Source organism: Phyllobates terribilis, unplaced genomic scaffold, assembly GCF_046119375.1.
Source record: "Phyllobates terribilis strain yellow unplaced genomic scaffold, ASM4611937v1 Scaffold_8__6_contigs__length_399053987, whole genome shotgun sequence".
Classification (NCBI taxonomy): domain Eukaryota; kingdom Metazoa; phylum Chordata; class Amphibia; order Anura; family Dendrobatidae; genus Phyllobates; species Phyllobates terribilis.
Window position 1 is genome coordinate 298,259,155 of NW_027362768.1, and position 18,426 is coordinate 298,277,580.

General features: G+C 44.1%; 1 protein-coding gene across 1 annotated transcript in view; it reads right to left on the bottom strand.

Moving 5' to 3' along the window:
• The window catches only part of CFAP92 (cilia and flagella associated protein 92 (putative)), a 186,505-nt gene that overhangs the window by 122,006 nt on the left and 46,073 nt on the right, over positions 1–18,426 (bottom strand). Inside the window, exons 6-7 of the mRNA XM_073644476.1 lie at positions 8,533–8,623; positions 203–429 (exon numbers count right to left, since the gene is read on the bottom strand). Of these exons, the coding sequence (XP_073500577.1) occupies positions 203–429; positions 8,533–8,623 (318 nt within the window). The remainder of the gene's footprint in view (positions 1–202; positions 430–8,532; positions 8,624–18,426) is intronic.

Consider the following 18,426-nt stretch of genomic DNA (forward strand, 5'->3'; position numbering starts at 1 on the left):
AAATTGTGTATCAATTACCAATGAAACTATATCCAGAGATTAGGCTCATACATCACGTATACCCATGTGGCTCAGTTTGTATACAATACAGATATGGTGGAGATTTGGCGATAGTACTGAGTTGGGGCAATCGTGTTGATGTGTCCTTTTTCTGCTCGAGCCTCTATAGAGACGTATTAATTTGCATTTTTTCTACATGTACCTTTATCTGCGATAACGCTATCTGAGTGCTTAGGATGGTACACAACACCATGTTCTCCCTTTGATGATGACGCTTCCATTTTCTGATCTTTTGAAGATTGTATTTTCAATTGATGTTTCTGTAAATCGATTTTCACGTGTGACCATCTCCTTGCCGATTTTGGCTTTCCTGCTGGTGTTTTTTCTGACTGAGCCACAACAGATAAGCCAGTATTTGCCATCTCCAGCCTGTCAAAAGAGATCAATAAGGGATATCAATTACCGGGAAGAAGATGAAGCCAACACATATTATCTTGTATCGAGCACCTCGGTATAACTCGTCAAACCATACTGTGACAAGCAGCCTTCACGTCATGAATATTTCACAAGCAGTGTGGATTATTAATATATTATGTCCCAGTTATATTTATACTGTTGTACATTGTGATCACAGATTCCAGGTATCGCGGATAACACCAGTCACAATTACATCTTAAGGTTTTGTGAAGTTAGCTTCACAAAAAAAATAACAGAGTACTAAACTGCAAAAAATGTGGCAAAAAATGAGGAAAAAACCTTGTGAATTGAATGTTTTCTCATAGATACGCTGCAATTATATGCTAAATAGAAAGAGCACAGCTTCTTTTTTTCCTCTTTTTGCAGACTGTTAATTTTTTTATTTCACTAAAATATGTGATAGCAGTGATTAAAATATCTTAGTGGAGACAATATTAGGCTTCCATCTCAATGTACTTTTATCTCCACAAAAGTATTTTTAGCGAATAATGCATACTTTAGCAAAAGATGCATACAATCTACTGTATGTTAGCAAACAAAGTAAGTTCACAACGTTTTTGACATGTATATGCTAAAACATATCCATAGCCTATAATGGACACTTTCAGTATACATTTGAGCAGCAGTATGACAGTACACCTTTCTTCTTTAAAGGGAATGTGCCACCATGTATTTGCTGAGAGTAGCCTAATGTAAAGGCAAAGACCCTTATTCCAGCTATTTGTCACTTACTGGGCTGCTTGCTGTAGTTTTGATATAATCCCTGTTTTATCTGCTGCAGATCTACCAGTTCTCTTACTGCTCAGATCTGAATAACCCCGCCCACAACACTGATTTGCAGGTTTCTGCCTATGCACAGTGTACACAGAAAGCTGCCAATCAGTGATGTGGGCAGGATTATACAGAGCTCAGAATTCAGAGAACTGGCAGATTTGCAGCAGATAAAACAGGGATTATTTCAAAACTACAGCAAGCTGCTGTCACGCCAGGTGTGAGTGCAACATAGAGGGGAAAGGGAGCCCAGACACTAGGAAAAGGGGGAAGAGGTGACCTCCTAATCAGGACTAGCATCAACCTGTCTCCCTCTAATGTCCCTATACAGCCTCCGCAGCTGTCACCAATCACGTGCCTCGCCCTACTATCCCTAGAGTAAGACTATAGCTGGGGGTGGAAGGAGATGAGCACTAGTCAACCTCCGCTAGCACTCTAAAGACAAAAGGGGAACACAACACAGGGCAACAACAACTCAGCTTTAGAAGAACTCCAACAGGGTACACGGCCTCAAAACTCCAGAGAGGACGTGATGCTGCTTAAGCCAAGTTCCAAGTAGAAATGAGCATAACCGGCGACGCCCACCTAGACACACCAGGTATATATACACCCAGACTAAAGGGAGGTAGTCGCTGGGTCCTAAACACAGCCTCCTATCTAGGCAGCTGTATGCATTGCCAAACGAGGAGGTCTCCTGCAAACCACTGCAGGGCGACTGTCTTTCACCTCTGACACACCCGTGACAGTACCCCCTCCTCTACAAGTGGCCTCCGGACACTCAGGACCGGGTTTCTCAGGAAAAGAGATGTGAAAAGGGCGAACCAATCTGGGAGCGTTCACCTTTCTCCTCTCCTCCGGACCATAGCCTTTCCAGTGCACCAAGTATTGCAGAGAATGACGTTGGAAACGAGAATCTGCTATCCTCGAAATTTCGAACTCCAAATTACCATCAACCATTACTGGGGGCGGTGGTAGAGGTGAGTGCTCATGAGGTTCTATGTACCTTTTGAGTAAGGACCTGTGGAACACATTGTGAACCTTAAGGGCCCGAGGAAGTTCAAGACGAAACGCTACTGGGTTAATGACGGCGGTAATTTTGTAGGAACCAATAAACCTAGGTCCCAGCTTCCAAGAAGGAACTTTTAATCTTATATTCTTGGTAGACAACCACACAAAGTCATTCACATTCAGGTCCGCACCTGGAAAGCGTTTTCTGTCAGCCATACATTTATAACCGTCACCCATGGTCTTCAAATTACACACAACACCCTGCCACACCGAGGAGAGCGAGGAAGCAAACCGTTCCTCTTCAGGAACTCCTGAAGCTCCTCCCCCACTGAAAGTACCAAACTATGGATGATAACGGTATGCACCGAAAAACGGTGACCTGCCAATGGATTCTTGACAATGATTATTGATGGCAAATTCTGCCAGCGGTAAGTAGGATGCCCAATCCTCTTGATTTTCGGAGATGAAACACCTGAGGTACAGTATATACCAAAAGTTTGGACACAACTTCTCATTTAAAGATTTTTCTGTATTTTCATGACTATGAAAATTGTACATTCACACTGAAGACATCAAAACTACGAATTAACACATGTGGAATTATATACTTAACAAAAAAGTGTGAAACAACTGAAAATATGTCTTATATTCTAGGTTCTTCAAAATAGCCACCTTTTGCTTTGATGACTGCTTTGGACACTCTTGGCATTCTCTTGATGAGCTTCAAGAGGTAGTCACCGGAAATGGTTTTCACTTCACAGGTGTGCCCTGTCAGGTTTAATAAGTGGGATTTCTTGCCTTATAAATGGGGTTGGGGGCATCAGTTGTGTTGTGCAGAAGTCTGGTGGATACACAGCTGATAGTCCTACTGAATAGACTGTTCGAATTTGTATTATGGCAAGAAAAAAGCAGCTAAGTAAAGAAAAATGAGTGGCCATCATTACTTTAAGAAATTAAGGTCAGTCAGTGCGAAAAATTGGGAAAACTTTGAAAGTGTCCCCAAGTGCAGTTGCAAAAACCATCAAGCGCTACAAAGAAACTGGCTCACATGAGGACCGCCCCAGGAAAGGAAGACCAAGAGTCACCTCTGCTTCTGAGGATAAGTTTATCCGAGTCACCAGCCTCAGAAATCGCAGGTTAACAGCAGCTCAGATTAGAGACCAGGTCAATGCCACACAGAGTTCTAGCAGCAGACACATCTCTTCAACAACTGTTAAGAGGAGACTTTGTGCAGCAGGCCTTCATGGTAAAATAGCTGCCAGGAAACCACTGCTAAGGACAGGCAACAAGCAGAAGAGTCTTGTTTGGGCTAAAGAACGCAAGGAATGGACATTAGACCAGTGGAAATCTGTGCTTTGGTCTGATGAGTCCAAATTTGAGATCTTTGGTTCCAATCACCGTGTGTTTGTGCGACGCAGAAAAGGTGAACGGATGGACTCTACATGCCTGGTTCCCACCGTGAAGCATGGAGGAGGAGGTGTGATGGTGTGGGGGTGCTTTGCTGGTGACATTGTTGGGGATTTATTCAAAATTGAAGACATACTGAACCAGCATGGCTACCACAGCATCTTGTAGCGGCATTCTATTCCATCCGGTTTGCGTTTAGTTGGACCATCATATATTTTTCAACAGGACAATGACCCCAAACACACCTCCAGGCTGTGTAAGGGCTATTTGACCAAGAAAGAGAGTGATGGGGTGCTACGCCAGATGACCTGGCCTCCGCAGTCACCAGACCTGAACCCAATCAAGATGGTTTGGGGTGAGCTGGACCGCAGAGTGAAGGCAAAAGGGCCAACAAGTGCTAAGCATCTCTGGGAACTCCTTCAAGATTGTTGGAAGACCATTTCCGGTGACTACCTCTTGAAGCTCATCAAGAGAATCCCAAGAGTGTACAAAGCAGTCATCAAAGCAAAAGGTGGCTACTTTGAGGAACCTAGAATATAAGATATATTTTCAGTTGTTTCACACTTTTTTGTTAAGTATATAATTCCACATGTGTTAATTCATAGTTTTGATGCCTTCAGTGTGAATGTACAATTTTCATAGTCATGAAAATACAGAAAAATCTTTAAATGAGGTGTGTCCAAACTTTTGGTCTGTACTGTATGTCTTCTCCAAGTTCTGATTGACACGCTCGGTCTGACCATTCGACTGAGGGTGGAAGGCAGAGGACAGCTGCACCCCTAGTCGAGGACAGAATGCCTTCCAGAACTTGGAAACAAACTGGGTCCCCGATCAGACACCACATTGGAGGGAACCCTGTGAAGCTTCACAATCTCATTTATGAACACCTGAGCAAGTGTCTTAGCATTGGGAAGTGCAGGTAAAGAGAGGAAGTGAACCATTTTACTGAACCTATCTACTACTACCAAAACCACCGTTTTGCCTGCAGAAACCGGTAGGTCAGTAATAAAATCCATGGACAAGTGTGTCCATGGCCTGCTAGGGATAGGTAGCGGAAGAAGAGTACCAGACGGACAGGTGTGTGAAACCTTAGAACGCGCAATTATTACAAGCAGCTACATGTTCAATTACATCCCGATGCAACCTCAGCCACCAAAAACGCCGAGAGAGGAGGTCCGCGATTGCCTTACCACCTGGATGCCCAGCAAGCACCGAGTTATGATGTTCCTTGATTACTTTACGGCGCAGATCAAGTGGTACAAATAACTTTCCTGAAGGGCAGAAGGCAGGGGCGTCCCCTTGAGCCTCCAGCACCTCACACTCCAGTTCAGGAAAAAGAGCCGAAGTAGCTATCCCTTTCTGTAATATTGGGGCAGGGTTCTCATGGTCACTACCACCAGGGAAGCTCCGGGACAAAGCATCAGCCTTGACGTTTTTGACCCCTGGACGAAAAGTGACAAAAAAATTGAACCTAGTAAAAAACAGGGACCATCTGGCTTGCCTAGGGTTGAGACGTTTAGCTGACTGGAAATACAGTATGACAGGTTCTTATGGTCAGTAATAACAGTAATAGGATGGACAACCCCCTCCAACCAGTGTCGCCATTCCTCAAACGCCAATTTGATCGCCAAAAGTTCCCTATTACCCACATCAAAATTTCTCTCAGCCGAAGACAATTTTTTAGAAAAGAAGGCACATGGACGCCATTTACCAGGGGACGAACTCTGAGACAACACAGCCCCAACCCCGACATCCGAAGCATCAACCTCCATAATAAAGGGTTGAGAAACATCAGGTTGACTGAGAATAGGTGCAGTGGCAAAATGCTTTTTTAAGGAAGAAAAAGCCTGGAGGGAAACCTCCGACCAGTTGGAAAAATCAGACCACTTCTTAGTCATGTCAGTAAGGGGTTTCACTACCACCGAGTAATTCTGGATGAATTTCCTGTAAAAATTAGTAAAGCCCAGAAAACGTTGTAGGGCTTTCAGGTTCTCGGGACGTTCCCAGTCAAGGACTGCACGGATCTTGTAAGGATCCATCCGAAAATCTGAAGATGACAACAAGTACCCCAAAAACTGCACCTCCTGAACAGGAAAAACACATTTTTCTAGTTTGGCATAAAGTTTGTTATCCCTTAATATCTGGAGCACCTGCTTAACATGCCCCCGATGGGTCTCAAAATCAGGTGAATAAACCAAAATATAGTCCAGACAGACCAACATAAACCTCCCCACCAAATGATGGAAAATATCATTTATGAAATGCTGGAATACCGCAGGTGCCTTGGTCAAACCAAAAGGCATAACCAGACTCTCGAAATGACCTTTTGGGGTATTGAATGCTGCCTTCCATTCGTCCCCTTTTCTGATTCTAACCAGATTGTAGGCTCCCCTTAAAGCCAACTTGGAGAATACCGTAGCTCCCACAACCTGGCTGAACAAATCAGGAATCAGAGGAAGAGAGTATGGATCACGGATGGTAATTTGATTTAATTCCCGGAAATCTAAACAGGGACGCAGACCGCCATCTTTTTCCTTCACAAAGAAGAACCCTGCCACCACGGGCGAAGATGAGGGTCTGATATGCCCCTTCTCCAGACTTTCCGCAATGAAAACCTTCATGGCTTTTCTCTAAGGGCCAGAAAGATTATATAGTCTAGACTTAGGTAGCTTAGCTCCGGGGGTCAGGTTAATAGGACAGGCATAAGCACGATGAGGAGGCAAATCCTGACACCCCTTTTCAGAAAAAACGTCCTCAAAACCAGACAGAAGAGCAGGCAGTATCCCCGTAGAGACAACAGCAATAGAAACTTTCAGACAGTTCTCATGGCAGTAATCTCACCATTCAGTAATCTCCCCGGTTTGCCAATCCACCAACGGATTATGTTTAACAAGCCAGGGGATACCCAAGACAATCGGAGTAGGAGGATTGTCCAGAACATAGCAAGGAATGATTTCACAATGAACTGACCCCACCCTCAGTTTCACATTATATACAATCTGAGTAAATGCTTTCTGTGCAAGTGGCGCCAAGTCAATGGCAGAGATGGGAATAGGTTCAGCTAAAGGACAACAAGCAAGACAACGAGTTTTCACAAACTCAGCATTAACCATGCTGACCCCGGCTCCACTGTCAACAAACAGAAATGTTTTCAGTTTTGCTCTCTAGCACCACCTTTGCTGTCAGGACAAAGAGGGAACTGCAGTTTGGCCACAAATGCACCCCTTGTTTATCCAACTCCAGACTACCGAGAGTTAAACGAGTCTCCTTTTGTTTAGAAATTGAAGGACAGGTCCCAACAAAGTGTCCCTTTTTCCCACAAAAAAAAAAAACATACGCCCGTTTTCTTGTGAATCTCCGGGGAGATGTATGATGTAGAGACAACCCTTAACTGCATAGGTTCCTCCACCTCCCCCAGTACTGGTTCACCCCCAGACCACTCCCTTGGCAAAGGTACACAACCCCGAAAAGAAGGCCCCGGAGAAGAAGGTTGCACCCGTTCCAAACTGTACTTTTCCACTGACCGAATCCCCAGCTGAAGGCGATGTAGCTTAGATTCAGCCAAGGCGACTCGGTCAGGGTCATCATAGATGAGGGCAAGAGCTCCAAAAAACTCCTCCACAGACTGGAGACAAACTGAGTCCTGCGGTAACGAAAACACCCATGACTGAGGATCGCCCTGCAGTAGAGAGATCACAATACCAACCTGTTGCTCCTCATTACCAGAGTAGTAGGGAAGAAGTTTGAAGTACAACTTGCATGCCTCCTTAAAGACAAAAAACTTGTCCCTACCTCCTGAAAACCTGTCCGGGAGGGCAACCTTGGGTTCAGACTGGACAGGTCTACCAGCAGAAACCCCTACAGTAACCGGTAATACTGCTGCTGAACCTCACAGCGGAGGTCATTCACCTCCAGAGGCAGACAGCGGAACTGCTCTGCGAGCTCTGCAACTGATCCCATACTAAAGGGAGGAAGGGAAAAAAAAGGTGCACACCCAAAAACACACAAAGAAAAAAAAACAAAATGTCAACCTTGTGTCGTTTTTTTTTTTCCCCCCAAAAACGTGCTTGGACGGTTATAATGTCATGCTAGGTGTGAGTGCAACACAGAGAGTCACGCCAGATGTGAGTGTAACACAGAGGGGAAAGGGAGCCCAGACACTAGGGAAAGGGGGAAGAGGTGACCTCCTAATCTGGACTAGAGTCACCCTGTCTCCCCCCTAACGTCCCTATACAGCCTCAGCAGCTGTCGCCGATCACGTGCCTCGCCCTACTATTCCTGGTGTGAGGCTATAGCTTGGGGTGGAAAGAGATGAGCACTAGTCAACCTCCACTAGCACTCTAAAGACAAAAGGGGAAGACAACACAGGAAGACAACTTAGCTTTAGACAGGGCACACGGCCTCAAGACTCCAGAGAGGACGTGATGCCGCTTCAGCCAAGTTCCAAGTAGAAATGAATATAACCAGCGACGCCCACCTTGACACACCAGGTATATATACACCCAGACTAAAGGGAGGTAGTCGCTGGGTCCTAAATACAGCCTCCTATCTAGGCAGCTGTATGCATTGCCAAACGAGGAGATCTCCTGCAAACCAAAGCAGGGCGACTGTCTTTCACCTCTGACATACTCGTGACAGCAGCAGTAAGTGACACATCGCAGGAATCAGTGTCACTACATCATGCTCCTCTCAGATAGGGTAGCAAAAACCTGGTGACAAATTCCCTTTAAAATTAACTTAATCACAGGACTATTATAATCCTAAAATCATATTTTCCTAGAGGTCTGTCTGAAAAGCATGCAAAAAACTGAGCATTGTGACTACTACATTAATTATAGAAATTTGATTAAACAAACTGAATACTATTACCTTTTGATGGAGTTGTTCTGCTCTAGACTCAAAGAGCTAGTTTTTGGGAGTGTGGCAGGTGGAAAAGTTTCATTCTTTGCGCAAGTCAGTGCTGGTGTAATTAAAAGAAAAATATATATTATTCAACGAGGAGATGATTAAAGGAAAGACAACCCCTTTAAGAGCAAGCACTGCACAATTCATATATATTCTTATAGCAGAAACCATGATTAAATAATAGTAAGGTTCTGTTAACTATTTTATTTTAGCATATTGTAGGTTGATGATTGACAAGGTGTCAAAGCTCATATGACAGACTTCAATGTCCTCTACACTGACCCTGCCGATGCCTTGGAGTGCCGACTCCTTCAATTCACAATCACTGCAATGTGCTTGTCATTAGAAAGCAAACTGCGATGTTTGTCAATTAAAGGGGCCGGCTCACCAAAGCATCAGCAGGATCCGTCAAGACTGATCAGAGCTCATGTGCTAAGACTGCAGTCAATCATTTAAAGGTAGCTCTTCTCACATCAGGAGAAGAGTGATCCGCTCCTTTCATTCCATCCGAATCATGTCCCCAGATGAGGAACGGACAGGACATCACAGACAAGAAGCAGTGCCTGCATGTCAGCAAAGGATTACATGACCTACACCAAGATGTGCTCATAGAAGCAGCGTAGGTAATGAAAATTTATTAGAAAAGTGGCTACTAAGAAGAGTTAGAACATATAACAGTGGGTCACATAGTAGTAGAAACCTCTTAAATGATATATCGCAAGGACACCACTAGCACTACTGTCCTTTCCTTCTAGTGATTGGTGGAAGTCACTGTGGTTGTACTCCAGAGTTTGGTGGCATATACTAGTGATATGCCATTAATGTTTATGGTGATCCAGTTCCTTCTAGATTTGTTATATACAGAACCAGTCAAAAGATTGGCCACACCGTTTCAAGCAATTCTTTACCTTAGGCAACGGCCTCACTATCAGTATTCGGTCAATATTCGGTCAGTATTCGGTCAGTATTTTTTCTCAGGAGTGGAAGCCAAAACCAGGTGAGGAACAATCAGAGAAAAGGTACAATAGAAACAAGTCACCAATTCTGCATTTACACACGTGGTCAAAATTGTTGGTACCCCTCGTTTATTGAAAGAAAAACCCACAATGGTCACAGAAATAACTTGAATCTGACAAAAGTAATAATACATGAAAAAATCTATGAAAATGAATAAATTAAAGTCAGTCATTGCTTTTCAGCCCTGCTTCCACAGAATTGTTTAAAAAAAATTAAACTCATGAAATAGGTCTGGATAGAAATGATGGTACCCCTGAAAATAATGTGACAAAAGGGACATGTTAAATCAAGTTGTGTCCACTAATTAGCATCACAGGTGTCTACAATCTTGTAATCAGTCAGTGGGCCTGTATAAAGGGCTACAGATTTCAGCTGATGTTATTTGTGGGTTTTTCTTTGCATCCTGAACAATTTTCCTCGCAGTTGTGGCCGAAATTTTTGTTGGTCTACCTGACCATGCTTTGATTTTTACAGAGCCCCTGATTTTCCATTTGTTAATCACAGTTTGAACGCTGCTGACTGGCATTATCAATTCCTTGGATATTTTTTTGTATCCCTTTCCTGTATTATATAGTTCAACTACCTTTTCCCGTAGATCTGTTGACAATTCTTTTGCTTTCCCCATGACTCACAATCCAGAAATGTCAGTGGCTGGATGAAAGATGCAAGAGTCTGTCTGGATCCCAGAAACTCACTCAGCTTTTATGCACACACACTGATTACAAGCAAACAGGTCACAGGTGAGTATGTTACCTTTAGTAGCCATTCAAAACCATTTGTGTCAAATTCTGTGCATGTTAACAGGCCAAAATCACCAGGGTATGTGAACTTTTGATCTGGGTCATTTGGATGTTTTTGGTTGTCATTAAGATTTAAAAAGAGAAAACACAGTAGTTAGACAATAAATGGCTTCACCCAACCAATAACCATGAGTGGAGAAAGTTTTTTTGTTATCATTCATATTCTCTGAAACAAGGGCAAGAAAGGAAAAATTCTGCCAGGGTACACATGTGGTCAAAGTTGTTGGTACCCCTCATTTAATGAAAGAAAAACCCGTAATGGTCACAGAAATAACTTAAATCTGACAAAAGTAATAATAAATGAAAATTAGCAAATGAAAGTCAGTCATTGCTTTTCAACCCTGCTTCCACAGAATTAAAAAAAAAAAAAATTAAACTCATGAAATAGGCCGGGACAGAAATGATGGTACCTCTGAAAATAATATGACAAACGGGACATGTTAAATCAAGTTGTGTCCGCTAATTAGCATCACAGGTGTCTACAATCTTGTAATCAGTCAATGGGCCTGTATATAGGGCTACAGATACTCACTGTGCTGTTTGGTGACATGCTGTGTACCACACTCAACATGGACCAGAGGAAGCAAAGGAAAGAGTTGTCTCAGGAGATTGGAAAGAAAATTATAGACAAGCATGTTAAAGGTAAAGGTTATAAGACCATCTCCAAGCAGCTTGATGTTCCTGTGACTACAGTTCCACATATTATTCAGAAATTTAAGATCCATGGGACTGTAGCCAACCTGCCTGGACGTGGCCTCAGGAGGAAAATTGATGACAAATGAAAGACGGATAAAATGAATGGTAACAAAAGAGCCCAGGATAGCTTCTAAAGAGATTAAAGGTGAACTTCAAGCTCAAGGAACATCAGTGCCAGATCGCACCATCCGTCGTCGTTTGATCCAAAGTGGACTTCATGGGAGACGACCAAGGAGAACACCATTGTTGAAAAAAAATCATAAAAAAGCCGGACTGGAATTTGCCAAACGACATGTTGTCAAGCCACAAAGCTTCTGGGAGAATGTCCTATGGACAGATGAGACAAAAATTGAGGTTTTTGGCAAGATACATCAGCTCTATGTTCACAGACGGAAAAATGAAGCATATCAAGAAAAGAACACTGTCCCTATTGTGAAACATGGAGGAGGCTCTGTTATGTTCTGGGGCTGCTTTGCTGCATCTGGCACAGGGTGTCTTGAATCTGTACAGGGTACAATGAAATCTCAAGACTATCAAGGCATTCTAGAGAGAAATGTGCTGCCCAGTGTCAGAAATCTTGGTCTCAGTCACAGGTCATGGGTCTTGCAACAGGACAATGACCCAAAACACACAGCTATAAACACCCAAGAATGGCTAAGAGGAAAACATTGGACTATGCTGAAGTGGCCTTCTATGAGCTCTGACCTAAATCCTATTGAACATCTTTGGAAAGAGCTGAAACATGCCGTCTCAAAAAGGGAACCTTCAAACACGAGACAACTAGAGCAGTTTGCTCATGAGGAGTGGACCAAAATACCCGTCGAGAGGTGAAGTCTCATTGACAGTTACAGGAATCGTTTGATTGCAGTGATTGCCTCAAAAGGTTGTTCAACAAAATATTAAGTTAAGACTACTATCATTTTTGTCCAGGCCTATTTCATGAGTTTTAGGTTTTAAAAAATTCTGCGGAAGCAGGTTGAAAAGCAATGTCTGACTTTCATTTGTTCATTTTCAAAGATTTTTAATTTATTATTACTTTTGTCAGATTCCAGTTATTTCTGTGACCATTGTGGGTTTTTCTTTCAAAAAACGAGGGGTACCAACAATTTTGACCCAAATTTCACCCACTCCTGGTTTTGGCTTCCACTCCTGAGAAAAAGTACTGACCAAATACTGATAGTGAGGCCGTGGCCTTACTCTTATTGTAATTTGCACATTGCAGATTCAAGCTGAAGACAGAAAATCCATGAAGGAACACACATATAAACAAGGAGTAAAGAAACACGTAAAACAAACCACAATATGTTAAACCTTAGATTCCCCAAGTACCCCCCTTTTACTCTGATGACAGCTTTATACATCATTGTCATTCTCTCAAGCAGCTCCATCAGGTAGTCACCTGGAATGGCTATCCAACAGTCTTGAAGGTGTTACCAGAGGTGCTGAGCACTTGTTGGCTGCTTTGCCTTCACTCTTCATCCAACACATCCCAAACCATCTCAACTGGGTTGAGGTCAGGTGATTGTGAAGGCCATATCATCTGGCACAACATTCCAACCTTCCCCTTCTTGATCACATAGCCCTTACATAGCTTGGAAGTGTTTTGGGTCATTGTCCTGTTGCATGGTCCAATTAAGTGCAAACTAGATGGGATGACATGTAGTTACAGAATACTGTGGTAGCCATGCTGGGTAAGTGAGCTTTGAATTAGTAATAAATCAACAATAGTGTAAGGAACAAAGCACCCCCACACCATCACACCTCCTCCTCCATGCTTCACAATAGGCACCACACAGTAGAGACCATACTTATTTGCATTTCACAAAGCCATAGTGGTTGCTACTAAAAATCTCTAATTTTGACTCATCAGACCACAGTATAGATTTGCACTGATCTAATGTGCAGCCCTTGTGTTGCTTGGTCAAAACAAGTCTCTTCTTTCCGTTTGTGGTCCTCAGTAATGGCTTCTTTGCAGCAATTTAACCATAAAGGACTGCTTCTCGCAGTCTCCTCTTACAGCTGATGTTGAGATATGACTGCTACTTGATGTCTGTGCATCATTTATGAGGTGCTGGAAATTTACATTTTATGAGGCTAGTAACTCTGATGAACTTATCCTCTGCAGCAAAGGCAATTCTTGGTCGTCCTTTCCTGGGGCTGTCCTCCTAAGATCAAGTTTTATCATAGAGATTGAGGTTTTTATGACAGCACTTGTGGATGTAAAGCTACTTGAGAGAATGCAAGGATGTGTAAAGCTATCAGAATAAAAGGGGTATACTTTGAGGAATGTAAGGTTTAACGCACATTTTGGTTTGTTTCAGACGTGCTTCTTTACTCGTTTACATATGTGTTCCTCCATGGATTTGCTGCCTTCAGTCTGAATCTACAATGTGCACATTCCACATAGGAACAAAAAAGAGAAAACACTGCATGAACAGGTCTGCCCAAACATTTGGCTGCAATTGTAAGTAGATTGGATATTTAAAAAAAAAGCTGAGCAATAAAAGTCTGCATCAATTAACTGATTGCCCAAATTAAAAATGCACCACTGTCCAATCTCCAAATAATTCTCATATATCCTTTTGCCAGAATAAAGCCAGTTATTTTCAAGAGTTTCAAAGTAAGTCCATTGTAGTGTTATCACAGTAACATGATTTATTATTTACTGCAGCTCAGGAGAAGCTGAGGAGAGAAGGATGATTAGTCATTATTATTAAAGTCCACCCCTAACTCTTCATATTAGGTGATATATCCATAATTATCTCTACAGTACTCACTTAAAGTATTAATGGGGTTGTACCAAGTATATAAGTTATTGATAGGATAGGAGATAACTCATTGGTTGCTAGCGTCCAACCACTGGAGCCCCTGCAATCCAGATAACGAGACTGTGCAGAGATTTATGAATGTAGTGGGTATCGAGCATGTGCACCACCGCCCCATCCATTCCCTAAGCCAAGTGCAGTACTTGCCTATCTTCAGCAGTTCCACAGAGAATAAATAGAGTGGAGTCACGCAGTTCTGCAGACTACCGTTCTATAGGGGATTACTTACAAACTTGTTACAATCCCTTTAAGCTCCATGAGTTCCTTTGCTTGGGGGCATGGAAACTTCCACCTGTTTACTCTGACTGGTGTCATGGTTTTAATTTATATCACAATTCATTATTCGGTGACCAATCTGTCGTACGACAAATCCAACCTGTTACAGATCAACTATACTAACTTATAATGGGCAGCATAAAGGTTTTCATAGTTTTGGCGATGGAATAACATCATAATGTGTGGGGGAACTCTGGAGGCATCATACTGTGTGGGGGGCTCTGATGATCATACACTGTGGAAGTCTTTGGTGGGCGTCAAACTGTGTGGAAGACTATGGTTGACATCATACTGTGTGGGGGTCTGTGGTGGCCATCATCCTATGTATAGGTAGCTGTGGTGGCAACATACTGTGTGCGGAGCAGTAGTGACGATACCGTATATGGTGCTATATAACTGTAAGGAGGAGCAGGGGAGCATTATTAAGATGAGGAAGTACAGTGGGAACATTATTACTGGGTATGGGCAGAGATGGAGCACTATTATTGTGTGTGGTACAAAAAGAGGATACTATTACAGTACAGGACATAAAGGGGGTATTATTACTGTCTAGGACACTTGTGTTAGCACTACATGGCTTGTGTAGAGGTTAGGGAATGTAAGGAGGAGGCTGGAAAGCAATAAGCCAAATATGTCTATATGTTACATTTGGCAGGGATGAGTTATGGATGGAAGAAGAAGTCATGATGGTCTGTGCCAAATGGAAAAGAAAAGGGAAAAAAAATAATTCCCATCAGAAAGCACACCACTTGTGAGCATCTGTACAGTATTCACATATATAGTTTGCAGAGCACTGGGGTAAAACTGATATCATTATATGATCACTGTATGGGGGCAATATCAGTCCTAGTACAGAGGTTTAGAATAATGATCAGTATGGCAGTATTATCACTACTGTATAAGCTGGTAATATTTGGTTATGGTTCGATGGCATTTGTCTATTATATTGCAATATAATTTTTTTGTGGTTTTATTAGTATTTAATCTTATATAGAGATATTATAGGTCTTGTAGTAATTATTGATTTTCTCCAGTTGGGGTAATACTATTAGTAATAGAGACCCCCCCATCTGGAAAAGGGATAGGAAACAGCAAGGACCTATGTGCTTTCAAATGCCAGGGTTGAATTTCAGTCCCAATCCAGATCGGTTAGAATGAGAAAATCAATTGAGTTAACCAACTTGGAATGCGGCAAGGTTATTTAAAAAGTTGCAAACATTGTGGGATTTTTCTCATAAAGCAGTGTTGAGAATATACCAAGAAAGGTGTGATCAAGTAAACACAGCAAACATTGACTTGTTTGGACCAGTGAAAAGGGATGCGGTGAATAAAAACAACTCAGTGACCAAAGGGTTATAAGAGGAGTATGCCAAGTATTGTTCTGAAGAACAAACGGTGCACAGTCAAGAAAAATGCAGCAAATACAACACCTGTGCTATAGCTAATATGTATACAGTCAAAGTTTCTCAACAGGTGCATGTTAAATAATAGTCAAAGCTCCATAGCTAGCACCTAATGACATTACTGTAGACAAATCGCTAATCATAGATATACAGCGAAGGGAAAAACGCGATCAAAACTACTCAGTAGGTGATTTAATCATAAAATGTAACTTTTATTAAATATATAATTAAGAGAAAAGTACACCTAAGAATATGGCAGAGACAGTGCAAGACATACATATCTAAAATACCATCATGCTCAATGGACACAGAGGTCCACGATTGAGATACCCACAAGGTCTATAGTACTAGACCCTAATGCACCTAATCAACTGATCTCTAATATGTATGGCCCAGGTAGTGTATATCTAGTGATCAAAACTCATTCAGCCTAGCTGTTTGGCAGTGTAAAAGTGTAGATGATCACTTAGTATAATGCTAAAATATACCTGGGCTGAGGGCTGACTGGGGGGATGCTCTCACGTGGACCACGCGTCCACCCCGACGCGCGTTTCGGCGTTACCTTCTTCAGGGGGCGTCGAAGAAGGTAACGCCGAAACGCGCGTCGGGGTGGACTTCTGAAGTGACCAGAAGGGTTTCTTAGAGGAAGGGACAGGTCAGCAGCAGCTGAGGAGAGACTGCAAGCAAGGGACAGAGGCGATGAGAGACGGTCCTAGCAGAGAATCCATCTAACCGGACATTGGGGTCCGAGGCTGTCCGGGTTATCATTCCCAGCAGCAAAGAACCAACCCGCGAGGGATTTTAGGTCCCTTGGCCTAAGAAGCCTGGAGGCTCCGCCACACAGAGGGACCAGTACAGCGAGGAGAAAGCAAAAGGTACCCAAGGCCCGAGTCGCAAGCCATACAGGCGAGAAGTACACGGCAAGCTCAGGGACGTGGGCTATTACACCACAAAGTGGGGAATAGTCAGAAAGAGTATAGAGAGAACGGTAGGCCTACACACTCACCCTGACCAGTGTGGCTCCCCGGAATGCTCTCAGACACCCAGGCCCATTTCTAACTGGTACTACTGTTGGGTCATTAATAACATCTACCATAAAGACCCAGAAATGTTTGGAAATGGACTCTGAACTTTTACTATTGCGGCCGGCACTATCACCCCTAGCATCCACCTATACAGCCCAGAGGCCACACACCTCCCGTGGGGAGTTATCCTACTCTTGAGCTGCACACCAACACCAGCCTCAGCGGTCTGCCCAGCAGCGGCGGTTATCCCTGACCGCAATCCACGGGTGGCGTAGTTGGACATTCACCAATCTACAAATAGGCTGCCACAACATTGGTCTGACCACCCTGAGCCACGGGACCGGGCTGCCACTACTACCCCCATCAGCACCATACACCAGAAGTACCCCACGGCCCAGGGGGTGAGTCAGCTTTGGCGTAGTCGGCAGGATTGTGACCAACCAGCCACAAACGGGTACTGCGTGCCTGAAAAGACTTTATACTTACCTGAGTGAAGTTTCCCACCATTCGGGGCCGTTTCCCGCCAAAAGGCGCCATCTTCGGAACACCGCGCGGGAAGAAGAGGGGTGTGGACACCAAAACCGCGCGAGACCTGAAGCCCCGCCCTACGTCCGGACGCTGCACAAGGTCTTGGAAGGAGAGAGAGCGACGCTGAAGTCACCAGGACGCAACGCAAGGTCCTCGCCCAGAGCAGCGCTAGCGGAACCGCGGCTACGGAAGAGGATCAATGGAAGGTAGGCCACGGTTAACTAGGGGGGAGGAAGATGTCGGAAGCGGAGGGGCCCACTACCACCAGCTTGGCTGCAGCAGCGGTGATGCCGTTTTCCATGCCCTATATCCCACGGAGTGGCCTGGCTGCCCCAATACTCGGGGGAATCCCATACATTAAGTGACTTTAAGGAAAGACTGCACAGTTTATTTAAAGTCTATCCCCTAACAGAAGAACAGAAAATCAGCATACTGACAGGGCAGTTAACTGGTGCGGCCCAGCGGGAGGTAAAATCATGGCCAGCTGAGGAGAAAAGGACTGTAAAGGACATTTTGACCCGGCTGCGGGGTACCTTTGACACCCGCACCTCAGCTGAAATTAAAATGCGGTTCTACGGATGTAAGCAGCGGACACAGGACAGCATCAGAGATTATGCCCTAAATTTACAGGAAGCCTTGGGAGCAATCAAACAAGCTGACCCTGGCAGCGTGCAGGATACAGATAAACTATTGACTGACCAGTTCATAGAAGGTCTGCTGTCCAGCGCCTACAGAACCCAGCTGCGACTCATGGCCCTACAGAACCCCGATTTGACTTTTGCACAGTTTAAAGAGAGGGCCATCCAGGATCTCCGAGAACCCACACCAGGTGGCGCTGTAGCTTCCCGGCGTCCTGCCATTACGTACCACCAGGAGGCGGCGCCCTACCCTGAGGACCTTGTGGGGGCTGATGCGCAGGCCCTAAACCCATCCCCGCCTGCAAACCTGCACCATCAGGTCCAAGAACTAACAAAGAGTGCTGCTGCATTGACCAGGACCGTACAGTCGTTACAGATGGACCCGTCAGGACCAATCAAGCTGGCTTCCAGTCCGGAGGATGTCCCGTGGCGTCGACGGAGGAGGATCCCGTCGTTCAGAGGGAGGCCCACAGACCGCTACGCTGAGGATGGACAGCCGATTTGCCGCCGTTGCAACCAGCCAGGACACATAGCCAGGTACTGTACTTTAAACGGGTCCAACCTGGGGCAGAGGGCCAACCAACAGGCATAAGGTCACCAGGCCCGTCTAATTGGCGCGATAAGTACGCGGGGGACGCCCGGTTTTACCC